Source organism: Vidua macroura, chromosome 37 (genome assembly GCF_024509145.1).
Source record: "Vidua macroura isolate BioBank_ID:100142 chromosome 37, ASM2450914v1, whole genome shotgun sequence".
NCBI classification, from domain to species: domain Eukaryota; kingdom Metazoa; phylum Chordata; class Aves; order Passeriformes; family Viduidae; genus Vidua; species Vidua macroura.
Window position 1 is genome coordinate 777872 of NC_071607.1, and position 16779 is coordinate 794650.

Consider the following 16779-nt stretch of genomic DNA (forward strand, 5'->3'; position numbering starts at 1 on the left):
GTTCGCCATGTAGATGCCCATGTCCCCAAGAGCAGAGCCAGTGAGGAGCACCAAAACAATCAGCAGGTAGATCAGGCTGCAAAGATAAGGGTGTCAAAGATAGACTTGGATTGGCAACACAAGGGGGAGTTGTTCCTAGCATGATGCCTCAGGCCATTAGGGCAGAGATGCCACTTTTAAGTGGGTGTTGTAGTGCATAGCTACGCAGACGGAGAAAAAAGTTTTGTGAATTTGAAATGGGAGTTTCTGTTTCCTAAACCTAAAGCTGGAGTTTCTATTCTGTATTTTTACATGTATTTACCCTTCCCCCTGAAGCTATTCCCATTGGATTTCACCTATAATGTATTCATACTGGGCATTGTTCTATTGGTTTCACCTTATCTCTTATTTTCCCCTATAAAACCTGTAACCCAACCCCAGACCAGGGTCACTTGTACGTGCTGCGTTCAAGCAAATACAGCCTACTTCGGACTGCACAACAAGTGTCCAATCTCTTGAGTCTCTTTATCCCGGTCATGATCGCGCTCTCTAAATAGCTCTGTCTGTATCAAACAAACCAGAAAGGTGTTTGTCGCTTCTCTCTGGCTGCTCCCGGAAGGGCCTGGCCAGCGCCCCGGGAAAGAGGAGCTGGGCGAAAACAAGGAAGTCGGAGAGAAAAAGCGATAAGTGCGCACGAGACTGAGGGGTGGATTTAACCATGGACAGTATTTCTCAGGTTATCCATGACTGTGAGACGTGTGCTGCCATCAAGCAGGCCAAGTGAGTGAAGCCCCTGTGGTATGGTGGGCGGTGGTCCAAGTACAGGTATGGGGAGGCCTGGCAGATTGACTACATCACACTGCCGCAGACACGCCAAGGTAAGCGCTACATGCTCACAATGGTGGAAGCCAACACAGGATGGTTGGAAACCTACCCTGTGTCTCATGCTACAGCCCGTAACACCATTCTGGGCCTTGAAAAGCAAGTCCTTTGGAGGCATGGTACCCCTGAGAGGATTGAGTCAGACAATGGGACTCATTTCAAGAACAACCTTATCAACTCCTGGGCTAGGGAATATGAGTGGTTGTACCATATTCCCTACCATGCACCAGCTGCAGGCAAAGTGGAAAGGTACAATGGACTGTTAAAAACCACCTTGAAAGCATTGGGTGGGGGATCTTTTAAAAACTGGGAGCAGCATCTGGCAAAAGCCACCTGGTTAGTTAACACCTGAGGCTCTACCAATTGAGTGGGCCCTACCCAATCTGAGCCTTTACATATAGTAGCTGGAGACAAAGTCCCAGTGGTACATGTCAGAGGTTTGTTAGGGAAGACAGTGTGGATCAATTCTGCCTCGAGTACAGACAAACCCATTCGTGGGGTTGTCTTTGCTCAGGGACCAGGTTGCACATGGTGGATAATGCAGAAAGATGGAAGAATACGATGTGTACCTCAGGGAGATTTGATTGTTGGGTGAGAACTATGTGTAAATATCACTGTTTGCTGAATGTTACTACCATTGTCTTTGTATAACTGTATATTGGATGTGTTTGTAGAGTTAGAATATATGTATTAGTTTTAGTAGTAAGCTGAGGATACGGAAATAAGGGGTGGAATACCCTAGGTTGACTGTATAATGGTTTTATCCCCAATTGTCTGTTCTGTTTATGCTGAATAAGTTTTAGACCTTTAAGACTTGTTCCAGGAGTGAAAGGAGGGAGAAGAAGCGTGGAGTTTGTTTTCAGAAACTGCACTCACTCCTCCACATTCCCTCTCCCAGACTGTGTTATCTGCAGACAGACAAACAGCGAGACAGAGCTCTCCCTTGCTTTTTAGTTAGTTTTAGCTAGCTGAGGCAAAGAAGTTCCCCAGACTGTGGTTTTTTCCTTTTCTTTAGACCTGCTGAAACCTGCTCTGGACTGAACAACCAGAAGAGCACCGGCAGCTCACACCTGTGGCCCAATGGGCTGGGCCTGGGTTACGGCATTTCCAGCGCCAGAGGGACTGATAAGAGACTGAGTGAGCTGAGCTGCAGATAAGGCAGGGGGGGATTTTTTTCTGAGTTTGTCTCTCTTTTAAAGCGGCAAGAAATTTCATTGTTTAATATTGTTTAAGTTTTCTTGTTTAATAAACAGTTTTTTCCACTCTTCTCCAGGGAAGTATTTTTCCCCGAACTGGTTGGGGGGAGGGGCCGATTGAATCTGCCTTCTAGAGGAATCCCTTTGGGGATTCTCTCCCAAATTTACCTTGAACCAGGACAGTCTGGTAACTGCAGCACTAGCAAAACTGCTCCAGCTGAGGAGAAAGAATGTGAATTTCCAAGCTAAAGAGATAAGAAAGACTCCTTGGAGCTTGAAACAGACAGCACAGAGTGACCCAGGAGTTCTTTCTGTACTTTCTGACAAAAAACTAGGTACAAGTGTAACTAGCTGTGAGTGTAACGTGAAATCAGCAGAATGAATACATGAACCTATTGTGAAATTATATGAATATGTAAATTAGTAAGGGGTAATAAACAAGGATCGGGAGTCCTCAGGGGCACGCATGTCCTTTGAAGGGAAACAATCTCTACATGCGCCCAGCGCTGTAATAAACATACCGTCCCTACAAATCTTTATTGGAATTGTGGGTTCTTGATTTTTTACCGCAATTCAGTGGGGACCTTGATCTTTCACCTCCAGAATGTCCTGCACCACTACCGTGTCCCCTCCCTGGGCCACTGCCCTGTCCCCTCCCTGGGCTGGACCCTGGCCAACCTCGGGGACACCCCAGGGACCACCTGAGCCTGTGTGAGAGCCCTGGCCAGCGCCTGGCGGCGTGTGCTGGACAGGCTCATGGACAGCTGGCCCCGGGTGGCCAAGGAGGCCACCAAGCTCCACGATGCCAGCAGGGATGCACCCACCAGGAGGGGACAGCTGGCAGATGCAGTCATCAGGAGGGAGCAGCGGCTGGAGCTGTACCTGGGGCTGCTGGGGGACTTGGTGGCTGCATGTGACGAAGCCACCGCGATCCCCCAGGAGCTGCAGCGCCGCCTCGGGGACATCAAGTTAGCCCTGGAGGGGACAACGCAGGTGTCCCCTGATTTCCGTGTGGCCTTGGTAGTCATGGTGGCCGAGGCCGAGCAGCTGTGGGAGGCCAGTGCCCCCCTGGCCACGTGTCACCTGACTGGGGACACTTGGGGACATCAACATCCTCTTCTTCTGTCCCTCTTCTGGCCACAGTGGCCACGCGGTGGCCAAGCAGAGCCAAAGAGCCATTGAGGACATCTCAAGGCTGCTGTGGACAGAGCAACATCACCACTGGGCCGTCATCGAGCCGGTGTCACCTCTGCAGGGACTCGGGGACATTCTGAGGACACTTTGGAGCACTTGGGGACACTTTGGGAAGGCGTGTGGAAACGCTGGTGGGGGTGGGTTGATGAACGAGCCTCCCCTCAGTGCCAGCTGTGATCTGGGGGCCGGGGGGGTCCCCAGGCAGCCCCCGCTGCTGAGCACTGACCCTGCCCCAGGGTCACCCCCTTCAGTGCCCCTGACCCCACCTCGAGCACTGACCACCCTCACCGGGCACTGGGACGAGTGGAGTCCCCCCCTCTCGGTTTTCTGGTGGTCGAGATGACCCCGAGATTGTGAAAAGTCCTTTTCTCCCAGCCCACGCAGCCAAAGAAGCAGTCGAGATGCGCAGCTTTGCTTCTCAAGGTCATTTATTTTCTCTTCTCGATAACATGCTTTGTCCGCTCTGCTGAGCTCTGTCCAGCAGGTCGGTCTGTGGCAGTCTCCCTGCCCTCAGGGCGGTGTTTACCTTTTACACTAAAACCTACCTGTACTATATTTACAATAACATGCCAATATCTATCATTTATGTGGGACAGTGTGACTCTACCTTCAACCAATAGAAAAGTGTCACCATCACAGCAACACATGGAGGGCAAGAAGAAGGAGAAGAAGGTCAGGACATGCCCAAATCCCTCCATCTTGTCCCCTTGAACCCCTTATTTTAAAACCCTAAAATTCTAATTTTTCACCCTGTGTTTATTCACCTACCACACTACTCAAACTCTTGTGGCTTGTAATTCCTCACGCAAAGCTGGCCATTTTCTCCAGGGGCTAAAACCAAAGCCACAGGTGTTCTTGACACCATGCCAAGGTCTCCGAGCCCCCTGCCAGGAGCTCAAGCCATCCAGGGCATCCAGAAGGATGTCCTGGATTCCAACACCCCCCAGTCACAGAGCACCGGGACCCCCCCGTGCACTGACCCCCCCATCACTGAGCACCAGGGCAGGGACCAGACGCCCCCTCGTGCACTGACCCCCCCCCCCCAAGCACCTGGACCGGACCCCTCTTTGTGCCCCCCATCTATCACGGGGGTTCCACCCCCTCCCCCATTTGACCCCCCAGAGGTGCGAGACCCCCGGGAACAGTGCTGGGAACAGGGGGGACCGGAGGGGCCGAAGCGCTGGGGGAGCACAGCGGGTCCCCAGCACCGGGGTGTTCCCTTGGGGCTTGGTCCTGTCCCCCCCCCCCCCCCCGTTATCAGCCAGGACCCCCTGTTATCACCAGGGTCCCTCCCAATTTACCAGGACCCCCCCATTCACTGCCTCCCACCCTTCACCAACCCGCACAAAGCGCTGGGACCCCCCCAATCCATGAGCCCTCGCCAGTGTGCCAGGACCCCTGACTCACCTCTCCTCCCCCATCCATGGGAACCTCCCAAAATCACAGCAGCACAAGGAGAAGAAGCCAACACCTTCCCCCCACCCAATGGGAATCACCAGGACCACGGATCAGCAGGGCTTTGCCCAACAGGGGTCACCGGGGATCATCCAGCCCAGAGCCTCCCATGGGGGATAGAGCCGGAGCAGCGCACGAAGCTCTTCCCTCACTCTCTTCCCTCACTCGGGGCACTCACAGGGCTTCCCTTAGTGGTGCCTCCGTTGGTGTTGGGTCAAGTTTGAGCTCTGTGAGAAGCTCTTCCCACACTCCCCACACTCGTAGGGCCTCTCCCCGGTGTGGATGCACTGGTGCCTGGTGAGGCTGGAGTTGTGCTTGAAGCCCTTCCCACAGTCAGGGCAGCGGAAGGGCCTCTCCTCTGTGTGAATCCGCTGATGTACAAGGAGAGTGGAGCTGGTCTGAAACCTATTCCCACAGTGGGGACACTCATAGGGCCTCTCCCCCATGTGGATGCGCTGGTGTTTTCTCAGGTCTGAGCTCCACCCAAAGCTCTTCCCACATTCCAAGCAGGTGTAGGGCTGTTCCCCAGTGTGGATCACCTGGTGCCGGATAAGTTCAGAGCTGTCTCTGGAGCTCTTCCCACACTCCCCACACTTGTAGGGCCGTTCCCCAGTGTGGATCACCTGGTGCCGGATCAGGTGAGAGCTGTGGCTGAAACCCTTCCCACACTCCCCACACTCGTAAGGCCGTTCCCCAGTGTGGATCACCTGGTACCTGATCAGATCTGAGCTCCAGTTGAAAACCTGTCCACATTCCAAGCACTTGTGGGGCTTCTCCCTGCCATGAGCCTTCTCCACTAGCTCCAAGCTCCGGCTGGATCTCCAGCAGCCTTCCTGGCTCAGGGGGGCTCTTTCCTCCCCGCAACTCCCTGGGCTGGGTTTGCAGCCCCTCTTCCTGCAGGATCTCTGGGGCTTTTCCTCCTCCTCCATCCAGCCACACCCTGGGAATGAAATTCCTGGTTTGGGGAAAAAAAAAAAGAGGAGAGCACCTTGGACTGCAGGTTCCTCCTTGCCCAAGTTCATCTCAGGAAGTCACTGGGAATCTTGTGTCTGTAAGAACCTCCAAAACACCAACATTCAGCCCACAAATCCTGCAAACTTCAAGACACAGATCAAAAACTCCCCAAACATCACAAGTCAGCAAAAACCTCCACCAAAAGATTCAGCTGCCACATAAAACCAAAGCACCAACATTTAGCCCAAGAAAGCTCAGAAACACCAAGATTCACCCCCGTGAAAATCGTGGATCCCCCTCCACAGTCACCTGCTGCATGTGGGGGGAGCAGCGCTCCTGGGGCTGGGGGGAGGCTGCAGATACAGGGAGGGGTGGAACCTTGTGGTGCCTCCTGTTCCTGCCCATACTCCTCCTCCTGTGACTCTACTCTTCCTCACACTCCTCTTCCTCCTTCTCCTGCACAATCCCACCTTCTCCTGCCACATGCATCGTTTGACTATTTTGTTCCTCAACCCTGCTTCTCCTTCCCTTCTCCTCCTGCCCCCAGGCCTGGCACCCACTGCCAGCTCCCTCTTCCCCCCAAAGCCACAGCAGCCCAGCGCAGGGGCAGGGATGGAGCTGGGGCAGGTCGGGCTGGGGCAGCGCTGGGCTCTTGGCCGCCTCCCCACTGCAGCCGCTCCCGCCAGGACAGCGCGGGGGGGCCTGGCCTTGGCGCTGCCCCACTCCCACCTCCCCAAATTCCCCTCGTGGGGGGCGCTGGGGCCGAGGGGGGGGCGCAGGTGGGGTCCAGGTGGGGAAGGCTGGGAGCTGCGAGTCTGCCTGGCAACTGGTGAGTCATCAGCGCCGCGCGCTCTGATTGGCTGAGCTCTGCCTGAGGGCTGGGGCTGCAGCAAAGAGGGGACACCCTGCTCCAGGGGGGAACTCCTGCAAATGGGGGACCCCAATGAAAGGAACAAGAGGAAAGTGTCTTTACAAACAGATGCTGTGAATCTGCTCGGATATAGGGCCTGGGACCTGTACATAAGGAAGTGACAGGAGAAGCCATCAGTTTCAGAAAATGTTATTACTTAATGACACAGACTGCTGCTCAGCCAAGGTCCTGCTCAATTCATGAACTTCCAGAAGAACAACAAAGGCTTAACAGAGCCATGGATATCGTCTGCTATACAATAGTGGGGAGCATATTAATGGGGGTATGTAAGTCTGTAGCTCTCAAGTACTTCAGCCAGTGGGGAAAGGGAGAGGGAGATGTGGCCAGGAGAATTAGGATAAAAAGGAGGCTGTGTTCTCCCACAATGGGAGAGATGCATTGGGGAATCTCCCACTGCCTCTCCCATTTTTCGGAATGAAATTGCTTTTACAGGACTCCTCTGTCTGCTTTCTGGACAGAAACCTCTGCTGATGTCAATTTATCCACACACTCTGGGGCTCATCCGGAATTCCTTCCACCGTCCGGGGTGGCAGGCAGGGAGTGCAGCTGAAGGTGCCTCACCCACTTTGGGTGATCGGCTCCCTTGGCTGGCGGCGGCACCGGGGATTGATTGGGGACCCGGCAGTGACCAGGAGACAGACGAGTGACACATCAGGGGAGTCTGTGAAGAGTCAGCAGGGAGAGAGCACTGAAAATCTCACCCATGAGTGCACTGGGATCTTTGGGGAGTGAACATGGCAGGGCACCCATGGAGGGGAGAAAAGGGAAAGCCAGGGAGAGGTCCTAGCCAAAGGGATAATGATCCCAAAATATCTCTGAAGGGTCCCTGGGGAGAATGTTGAGGTAGTTTGCACATTCTCCCAGAGGTAATTAAGGACATGGACACCCAGGGGGCAATAAGGGAAATGGAGAAGGGATTTGGACAACGGGATGGGTGGTGTTGGTGTGCTGGGAAGGGATCAGGTGAAGGGGAGTGTGCAGCAATATGGTGAAGGCAAGAAGCAGCAGGAGCAATCTATGTGGTAAGAAAAAAGATGATGGAAAAGAGGAGGAAGAGAAAAGTACTGAGGATTGGGATGTCTTTCACCAGGGTCTTATCCTCAAAATTTGCCAGCTGATACTTTGAATTCCCAGTTTCCAGGACAGGAAAAGAAGGAGGTCAGGATGTCAGGGGGTTTCTCTGCGGTGGGGAGCGGCAGCACCGGGCGCAGAGCTGCGGGACCGGGAGCACGGGCTGGGGGCCTGTGGGGAGCTGCGGGGCCGGGCCGGGGCTGTGGGATGGCCGGGGCTCAGCGCCGGGCGCTGCCTGACCCCACCAGCCCCGGGCAGGGCTGGCACTGGCCCCCGGCCCCCAGGAGGCTGCGGGACGCCCCGGCCGCTGCCCGGCCCCGGGGAGCTGCTGGCCCTGCCCGCCGGGGGGGCCGCCTTTGGACACTGCGGCAGGACAGGGACCGGCTCTGCCATACGGGCTCTGGAGGGGACCCTGAGCACAAGGAGGAAAACAAAGGAACAGCTGGGAAATGCAGAGTGTACATGCAAGGATCAGGATTTTCTATCAACCATTTGGTTTGGGTCGCTGGAGAAAGGAAAGATTTTGCAGAAAGCTCAGCAGCTGTCAGAGAATGAGCATCCACAGTGTCCTGGACTGACTGTATGATGCTTTTATCCCCAGTCGTCTGTTCTGTTTATGCTGAATAATAAGATTTGCAGCTTTAAGACTTATTCCAAGAATGAAGTGGAGGGAGAAGAAGCACGGAGTTTGTTTTCAAGAACTGCACTCACTTCTCCACATTCCTGCTGCTGGACTGCGTTGTCTGCGGACGGACAGACAGTGAGACAGAGCTCTCCTTTGGTTTTTAGTTAGTTTTAGCTAGCTAGGGCAAAGAAGTTCCCTGGACTGTGGTTTTTTTCCTTTTTTTTGGACCTGCTCAAACCTGCTCTGGACTGAACACCCAGAAGAGATCAGCAGCTCGCACCTGTGACCCAGCAGGCCAGGCCTGGGCCGCGGCATTTCCAGCACCGGAGGGACTGATAAGAGACTGAGTGAGCTGAGCTGCAGCCCGTGGGAGATTTTTCTGAGTTTGTCTCTCTCTCTTGGAGTGGCAAGAAGTTTCATTGTTTAATATTGTTTAGGTTTGCTTGTTTAAAAAACAGGTTTTTTCCACTTTTCTCCAAGGAAGCATTTTTTTCCCGAGCCAGTTGGGGGGAGGGCCAATAGATTCTGCTTTCTAGAGGAACCCCTTTGGGGGCTCTCTCCCAAACTTGTCCTGAACCAGGACACACAGGCAGCGAGGGGGGCTGCAGGAGTGGCAGAAGAAGGCCCTGGAGCACTTGGGCACAAAGGCACAGCAGCTGAATGCAAGAAGGGGTGAGCAAAAGGCCAAGCTGAAGGCAAAGGCCATGGCACAGCTCCTACAGCCCCTCAGGGATCTACCCCAGGGCCCAAGGGGGCCCCAGGACCCAGGGGACTGGGTCCGCCACAAGCACCTGGCAGAGGCATTGCCCTCCTGGGCAGGGGAGAGTCCCTAGGAAGGACTCAGGGCTGTAAACCAAGATGCCATGGGTACAGCTTTTGCCATTGGCTTTGGCAAGAAGAAGAGCCAGACCCAGGGCCGATATTCAATTGTCTCCCCTTGGAATTCATGTCTGGAATTCCTTACCCTGGTAATTCTCCACCTAGTGCAAGCTGGAGATAAGGGATGTACGTTTAAAGCAGTCTGTGGCCAGAATCCTGTCTCTTGTGAAATCTCTGCCACAGGAAGCTGGGCTGGCACAGAGCCTGCCTTGGCACTTTGCTGTTCCCAACATCCAAGCAGGACATCGGGCCCTGCCTAAGGACTGCAAAGCAGCACCACTGGTGGCCAAGTGGCGTGGCCCGTGCCAAGTGGCCTTGAGGCCAGAAACAGCCGCCAGCACAGCTGAACACGGGGGGACCCCTCAGCCTCGGCTCCAGGGCTCTGAAGCCCCGGAGATTTGCACTTCCCGCCTGCAGCAGGAGGATGGGAGGCCCCCACTGAGCCTGCACTGAAGGCAGCACAGCAGCAGCCAGGGCTCCACAGCGGGGCAAGCCCCTGGGCCTGCCCACACATCCTCTGCTCAAATCCTCCGCCTGCCCACCCTCCTTTGGCATCTCCAGACACCGGGGCCAATCCTCGCTGCCGCTGCTGCAGCTTCAGTGCTTTCTGTGCCTGCACTGCCGCAGCTGCTGGGGAACACAACGGCACAATTCCACTCTGGCTCTCACACACTGCGCTGCCTGCCATTGCATCGATGGAAAATACACCAGTTCATAGACTTCAACATTTTTTACGTTTTATTTCTCTACTCCGGCTTGCTTTGCCTTGGCCTCTGGGAAAGAAATGTTAAAGGTTTTTTTAAGGGATGTTCCACCACTCCATGGAGATGAGTTTAACAGCTCAACACTGGGAATGGCCCAAAAGATACCCACAAAGATAACGACCAACAGCAAAACAGCCAACGCCCAGCAGCAAACAGCAACCAACACCTACCCCAGACACTGCCCCCGGCACAGCTGGAGACACCTGCTCTGCAAAAGGCTGAGAAGGAAATCCAGCAGTTCCCACCTAATTAACATCAGAAGCAAAGAAATCCGGGTCCAACAGGAAACCAAATACTAAAAACTGCACAACTTGAAACTGTAGAACATTAAACCAATGGGTTTAGGTTGGTTCAGACAGTATCAAGTTTGGGAAAAATCTAGTAAAACCCACGTGTCACGCAACGATTTTCTCTGCACACCTGGGCTATGTGTGCATGGAATGATTTCTGTTGCACATCCTGGCCAGAATCAAGTAATGCCTTGACTCTAACACGAAACATATTGGTGGAGTTTTTCTTTTTCCTGCAGTTTCAGTGCAAAGCTTATAGCATTACAGTATTTTTTGTAATAGTCCTACTTCTATATTGCCAGTTAGGGTTGGGTCAGGGATGAGAGAATGAGTTTTTACTCCAAGACAGTAGAAAAAACATAGTTGCCTTGGTATGTTTGTGCGTGGCTCTTAGTGATGGCAAAATTTTGGTCTGGGTTTTTCGAAGTTGACTTTTAGGCTGCATTTTGCAAAACTAGAAGAGCTTTACAGGTGACCTTTTAACTGATAAACAGTAAAGAGATGATTTGAAGGAAAGAAAAAAAAAAAGCAGCAGGTTGTGGGGGTACCACACGTGAGGCTGCTGAAGGCTGCTCTGGAAGAGAAGCTGCATTCCAGGCAGCCAGCTGAGGAGCTTTCGAAATGCAAATTAACACTGCTGGGGCAAAGTGGGGACAATGTACCCGGCTCTTCTTGCCTGGGGAAGGAATTGGGCTGATTCCCTCTGCCCCTCACCCCAAGTTCTTCCTGCTTGCACAGATGCAATTGGCACAGCTGAAGGCAGAGCCCATGGTGAGGATCTCTGACTCTGCAACAAAATTTTGTTCAGCTGCAAAGAGAAACAGCAAATGGAGAACGTTTTGAAAATTTCACTAAAATGAGGAGGGCGATAATCCCTCTGCCGACTCCAACATGTGCTGTCACTGTCTATGTTATATAGGGTGTATTAGAACACTGGGGTTTTTGCTCTAACAAGTTCAGGGAAATCAGTTGGAATTCAAGTATTTGATGATGTAATTAGAAAAAAGCTGTCAATTAATGCAGCCCCGGCTGGAGGGAGCGCCCAAAAATGGGGAAAAGATGAAGGGCCACCAGACCTAACCCTACAACCAAAGAGGACCCGGGAGGAACAAAGCAGAGTCAATGAGTGAATCTGCCTGGAGATAGGGCCAGGGACTTGTAGATAAGGAAGTAACGGGAGAAACCATCAGTTCCAAAGTTCCAATAAATGTTACAAATTGGCACAGACAGATGCTCAAAGTCCCGCTAAATTCCTGAACTTCCAGAAGAACTAAGACTTAACAGAGCCATGAATATCGGATGTTATACACAAGGAGGGGCGCATATTAACGAGGACAGGCAGCAGGCGCATCGGGAAGTCTCAACCTTCCGAGTCCCTCAGCCAGTGGGCAAAGGCAGAGGGAGATGCGGCCGGGAAAAGGAGCATAAAAAGGAGGCTGCGTACTACAACAACGGCAGAGACCGCATGGCAAATGCCCCACGGCCTCTCCCTCTGCTAAGCAATAAAGTCACTTTTACAGGACTCCTCGGTCTCCTCTGGGCACAGAAACCTCCGGCGACGTGAATTTCCCCGTACGGCCCCGGCGACGGGGCAGCCGCCTCTGTCCTACCCACAGCAAGCGGGACGAGGCAGCGCTGCTCCGGCAGCGGCTCCTGCCCAGGCAGCGGCGGGAAGGAGAGCGCGGGCAGCCGCTCCCGCAGCGCCCTCGGCCCAGGGCCACCACGGGCCGGACACGGCACAAGCAAGCCGCCGCAGCCCCCTGCCGCCCCCTCCGCCCGCAGCGAGCCCCGAGCCCCCGCAGAACCCAGCGCGGCTCCCACCTGCGCCGGGGCCGCCTCCCAGCTCCGCCAATGCCGCCTCCCCGGCCTCCGGCCGCTGCCGCCACTCCCGGGCCCGCACAGACGCTCCGCCAATGGCGCCGCTGCCCAGCCAGGGCCGCCCTCAGGCCGCCAGCGGGGCCGTGCTTCGCCCCGCTCTCACCAATCAGCGCGCCACAACCACGACTGACGGCACAGCCGGCCAATCGCAGCGAGGGGCGGGCTCTGCACACGGCACCGCCTCGCCCCGCGCTCTCAGGGCCCCCCGCGCTGGGCGAGGGCAAAGCCGCAGCTGAGGAACAGCCCTGGAACGGGCCCGGGCCCGGGCCGGCATCCAGCGCAAACACAAACAAACTTCTCCGCACCTCCCGACACGGCTTTCCCGGCCCTGCGCCTTCGCTGCCTCCGCCTCTGCGGCAAGCCCACGAGCCTCACTTCTCCTACCCCTAATTAGGAGCATTAGTGCAGCGCTTGGATTTCCCCCAAAAAGGGAAAACCGCCCCAAACCCCTTCGGCTGAGTGCGGGAGTGGAGAGATTTCTGGCAGAAAACGATAAAAATGGTTTTTTCCCCGGGCTGGGAAGAACCAACCAAACCGAACTGTGGTGGCACCCCCCAGCAGCGCCTCTCTGCCGCCCCAGCTGAAGCCCTCGCTGGCTGCTCCAGGCTCCATGGGCACACTGGGAGCTCTGGGAAGGGGCCCCGGCTTGCGGCACAGCCCCTGGGGCAGCCCCACGGCCCCCACGGCAGCTCCAAGGCTCCTCCGGCCGGGATGGAACGTGGCAGGGGGAGCAGGGGAAGGGATGGGGCTGCCGGCGCCAAGGGAACACGAGGGACACCGGGGGCACTTCACAAACATTTAATGCAAAAGAGAAAATCCTAGGAAAGGCAAAAGCAACAGCAACACGAGGCCACACGAGGCATGTCCCAATGTAGTGGGTGACACTGGCCCGATGCCAGGCACCCACCAAAGCCGCTCTCTCACTGCCCTCCAAGGCCGGACAGAGCAGATAAAATTTAAGCAGGGGTTCAGGAGTTGAGCTAAGGACAAGGAAATATCCCTCATCCAACACTGTCACTGTTTCTCCTTCTTTTCCTACTCCTGCTCTTCCTGCTCCTCCTTTTCCTCTCTCCCTCCTCCTCCTCCTTCCTAATCCCACCACCTCCCCAGTTCCTGCCTCTCTATATTTAGAGTGTAGAACCTTGTTTGTTTTTAGAATGAGAACAAAGATCCCAGATGGAACACAGCTTGCTGGTTGTAGTCAGAACTATCAGTGCCTAAAGGTCATGTTTCCTTTGCTTTGGTCCCGACCTTGTTCCTCCTCAGTGTTCAGGCTGGGCTATGGGGTGTCCTTGTTTGCTGCATTTTCAGAGTTCCTCTTGGATCTTTGGGCCATAGTCTGTGCCCTGGGAGGGTTCTTTGTACTCCTTTGTGACACAGGAGAACCTCCCAGGCGGTTTCCGCGAGAGCTGCTGCTGTGATGTCACAGGAACACTGCCACGTCCCCGTGGTGTTCCCATTGCTGTGGGACACAGAGGCCTCAGTGTCCAGAGTGGCTGTGGGCACTGCTCGTTGCCAGAGTGTAATAAAAAGGTCTTTGTTCATTAAAACGAACATTGAAAGAAAATAAGAATTTAAACTGAATAGAGAATTTCAGACTGTGAGAAGAGAAAGAGGAAAAAAAAGGGGGGGGGTGGTTTGATAAACAACAAGTATTCTGCTTAAGAATTGTGCAAATGCAGCTAGCACAGAAGACTGTGTAACTAACTATATACAAGCTAACTTTTAGGCCAAGGACAACCGGCAAAGAAGATAAGGAGCCTTCATCCCTATGACCACCAAGGGCAGAGAGAAAAAGGACCCCCTAGCAACCAATTGCACCGGCGCAGAGTACATCGAGAGAAAATACGTCAACTGAAAAAAAAAAGGGGGGACTATAAAAATAAAAAGGTCAAAGGGGGAAGGCGCGCCGTGGCAGAGTGGAGACTCCCCGGCCGCCCAGCGCTGTTTTTTTTGCTTAATACCGCTTGCTTAATAAATTCTTGTTAATTGATTTATCTATAATTAGCCTCCCCAATTGAATTTGTCCATAACAAATTTGGTGCCGTGACTCGGATAAGGGCAAATGGGCAGGAATTCCTAATCAGGGAGGCGCCCCGCTGCTTTTTCAGTGGCCCTGGTGCAGGCTTTTCCTTCTCGGGCCCTTACCGACGAACCTAAATTTGGTATTAAGCAAAAGGGATACCGGTAACCCCGTAATCTTTGTGCACGAAGCCCGGGTGAAGACGCAGGACAGCGTGAGTATAAAAGTGGGATCCGCTCGGTTGGGGTTGGGATCCCAGGACATAACGTACGAGACGTCCTTTTAGGACGAGGCAAGTGTGGACCTCTAAGTAGTGCGGTTTCCAGACCCCGAGAGGGGCTGGGCCACGAACAGGGGGCCGCGAGTGTGTGTGTGTGTGAAGGTGTCCTGGAAGATGGGACAGAGGAAAAGCAAGCCCTCTGATTCCATGGGGACGGGGACCCCAGTAAAGTTTCCCCAGATACCACCTGACAGTCCGTTAGGTTTAATAATAAAATCTTGGGATGAATACCCTTCAAGAAAAGGGAAGGATAGGGCAAAAATGATACATTATTGTATGGAAGTATGGGGAGAGAAACAAATCCGTGGTGATAATTTATTTTGGCCAGTGTTTGGAAGCTTCGAGGACTGGATTTGCCAGGCATTAAACATTTATGTAAATTCTAAAGAACCTTTTGATATGGAAGAGAGCAAGTACGCTGCTCTCTGGATAGTGGGGGAAACAAGAGCAAAACTTTTTGCCTTAAGCACCCAGGGAAAAAAAAAAAAAAAAAGAAAAAGAAAAATCCTGAGGAGGTTCTAACTGCACCCCCTCTACCATACATACCTCCCCCTCCTCCACCTCCACCAGCACCACCAGTAGTCTACCCCAATTTAGATCAAGGGGGGGATTTTGAAAACCAGGAAGTAGAAATCCTGGAACCTGTCCCTGAGGAAAATCGTCGTGTTACTCGTAGCCTAACAAGGGGGAAAAGCGAGAGGGAAAGGCAAGCTCTATATCCATTAAGGGAAGTAGTTTTGGGAATGATCCCTAATCCTAATGCTGGTCAGCAGGGACAACCAGCCCAAATTCCGGGAATAGGTTATGTGGAGGTACCTCTTAATTCAGGAGATGTGAGGGAGTTCAAGAAAGAAATGGGACATCTATTGGAAGACCCCCTTGGAGTTGCAGAGCGGGTGGATCAGTTTCTGGGGCCCAACGTGTATACGTGGGACGAAATGCAGTCAATACTGGGGATTTTATTCACATCTGAGGAGCGAGGGATGATCAGGACAGCTGGTATGAGAATTTGGGATAGAGACCATCAGGCAGGACCCCAAGCAGATACTAAATGGCCTTTACAGCATCCTAATTGGGATAAGCAAGATCCCCTGCATAGGACACATATGGCAGACTTAAGAACAATTCTTATCCAGGGGATCAGAGAATCAGTCCCTAAGGGGCAGAATGTGAATAAAGCTTTTTGTGAGAGTCAAAAGAAAGATGAGGACCCCACGGAATGGTTAGGACGGCTCCGGAGATCTTTTCAGCTGTACTCTGGGGTAAATCCTGACACTCCAGAAGGACAGATGTTGTTAAAGACCCAGTTCGTGGCCAGAGCCTGGCCTGATATTAGGAGAAAATTGCAAAAGATTGAGGATTGGCATGGTAGAGGCCTGGATGAATTGTTGCGGGAAGCTCAGAAAGTGTATGTACGGAGAGAGGAGGAAGGACATAGGAAACAAGCAAGAGTGATGATGGCTGTGGTACGTGAAGGGCAGAGGGGAACGCTTAGTCAGTTCCAGGGAAGTAAGCCGAAGGGCCAGAAGGTAGAAGAAGGGAGAAGAGAAAAGGAGAGTGGACAAGGAAGCTGCTTTTATTGTGGTAAGAGAGGGCATTTTCGGCGGGAATGCAGAAAAAGGTTGGCAGATGAAAAGCAATTCAAGGAAGATTGAGGGGGTCAGGGGCTCTATTTGCTGGGGACCCAGGAAAAAACAGAGCCCCTGGTAAAACTAAAAATTGGTCCCCAGCAGCAAGAATATGAGTTTCTTGTGGACTCAGGAGCTGAGAGATCAATGGTTCAAACCCTTCCCTCAGGGTGTAAATTATCAAGAGAAACAATACAGGTAGTTGGGGCAAAAGGGGAAGGAAGCCTTTAAAGTGCCTGTAATCAAAGACGTGATTTTTGAAACCAGCTCCAAAATAGGTATAGGGTCACTGTTGTTAGTTCCAGAGGCTGACTATAACTTACTGGGACGAGATTTGATGATTGAATTAGGAATCGGAATCGACATAAATGACAAGAAGCTAAATATTAAATTATGTCCTTTTCGGGTAGAGGACGAACAGAAAATTAACCCTGAAGTGTGGTATACCCCAGAAAAAGCAGGCCGATTGGACATAAAACCTTTTGAGATAATATTAAGAAATCCTGAAGTCCCAGTTAGAGTTAAGCAGTACCCAATTCCAAATGAAGGAAGGAAAGGGGTCAAACCTGAAATTGAAAGATTAAAAGCACAAGGGTTATTAGAACCCTGCATGTCCCCTTTTAATACTCCTTCCTGTTAAAAAACCCGATGGGAAATACCATTTGGTACATGACTTAGGAGAAATTAACAAAAGGACTGTAGAAAGATTCCCTGTAGTAACTAACCCTCATACTTTATTAAGTAAATTAG

General features: G+C 52.9%; 3 protein-coding genes across 4 annotated transcripts in view; 1 reads left to right on the forward strand and 2 right to left on the reverse strand.

The window, feature by feature from the left end:
- LOC128821238 (serine/threonine-protein kinase PAK 3-like) overlaps positions 1 to 16779 on the reverse strand; it is a 244825-nt gene that overhangs the window by 37808 nt on the left and 190238 nt on the right. The gene's annotated exons all lie outside the window — the stretch shown is intronic.
- Positions 1 to 16779, forward strand: part of LOC128821281 (serine/threonine-protein kinase PAK 1-like) — a 59566-nt gene that overhangs the window by 31641 nt on the left and 11146 nt on the right. The gene's annotated exons all lie outside the window — the stretch shown is intronic.
- The window catches only part of LOC128821268 (zinc finger protein 3-like), a 111145-nt gene continuing 98995 nt past the window's right edge, over positions 4630 to 16779 (reverse strand). Inside the window, exons 1-2 of one of the 2 annotated variants that reach the window (XM_054002217.1) lie at positions 12042 to 12294; positions 4630 to 5661 (exon numbers count right to left, since the gene is read on the reverse strand). In XM_054002217.1, coding sequence (XP_053858192.1) covers positions 4895 to 5635 — 741 coding nt within the window. In that variant the 5' untranslated portion in view covers positions 5636 to 5661; positions 12042 to 12294 and the 3' untranslated portion in view covers positions 4630 to 4894. Of the gene's footprint in view, positions 5662 to 12041; positions 12295 to 16779 lie in introns of those variants that run through there. The other variant, XM_054002218.1, reaches the window with a different exon arrangement.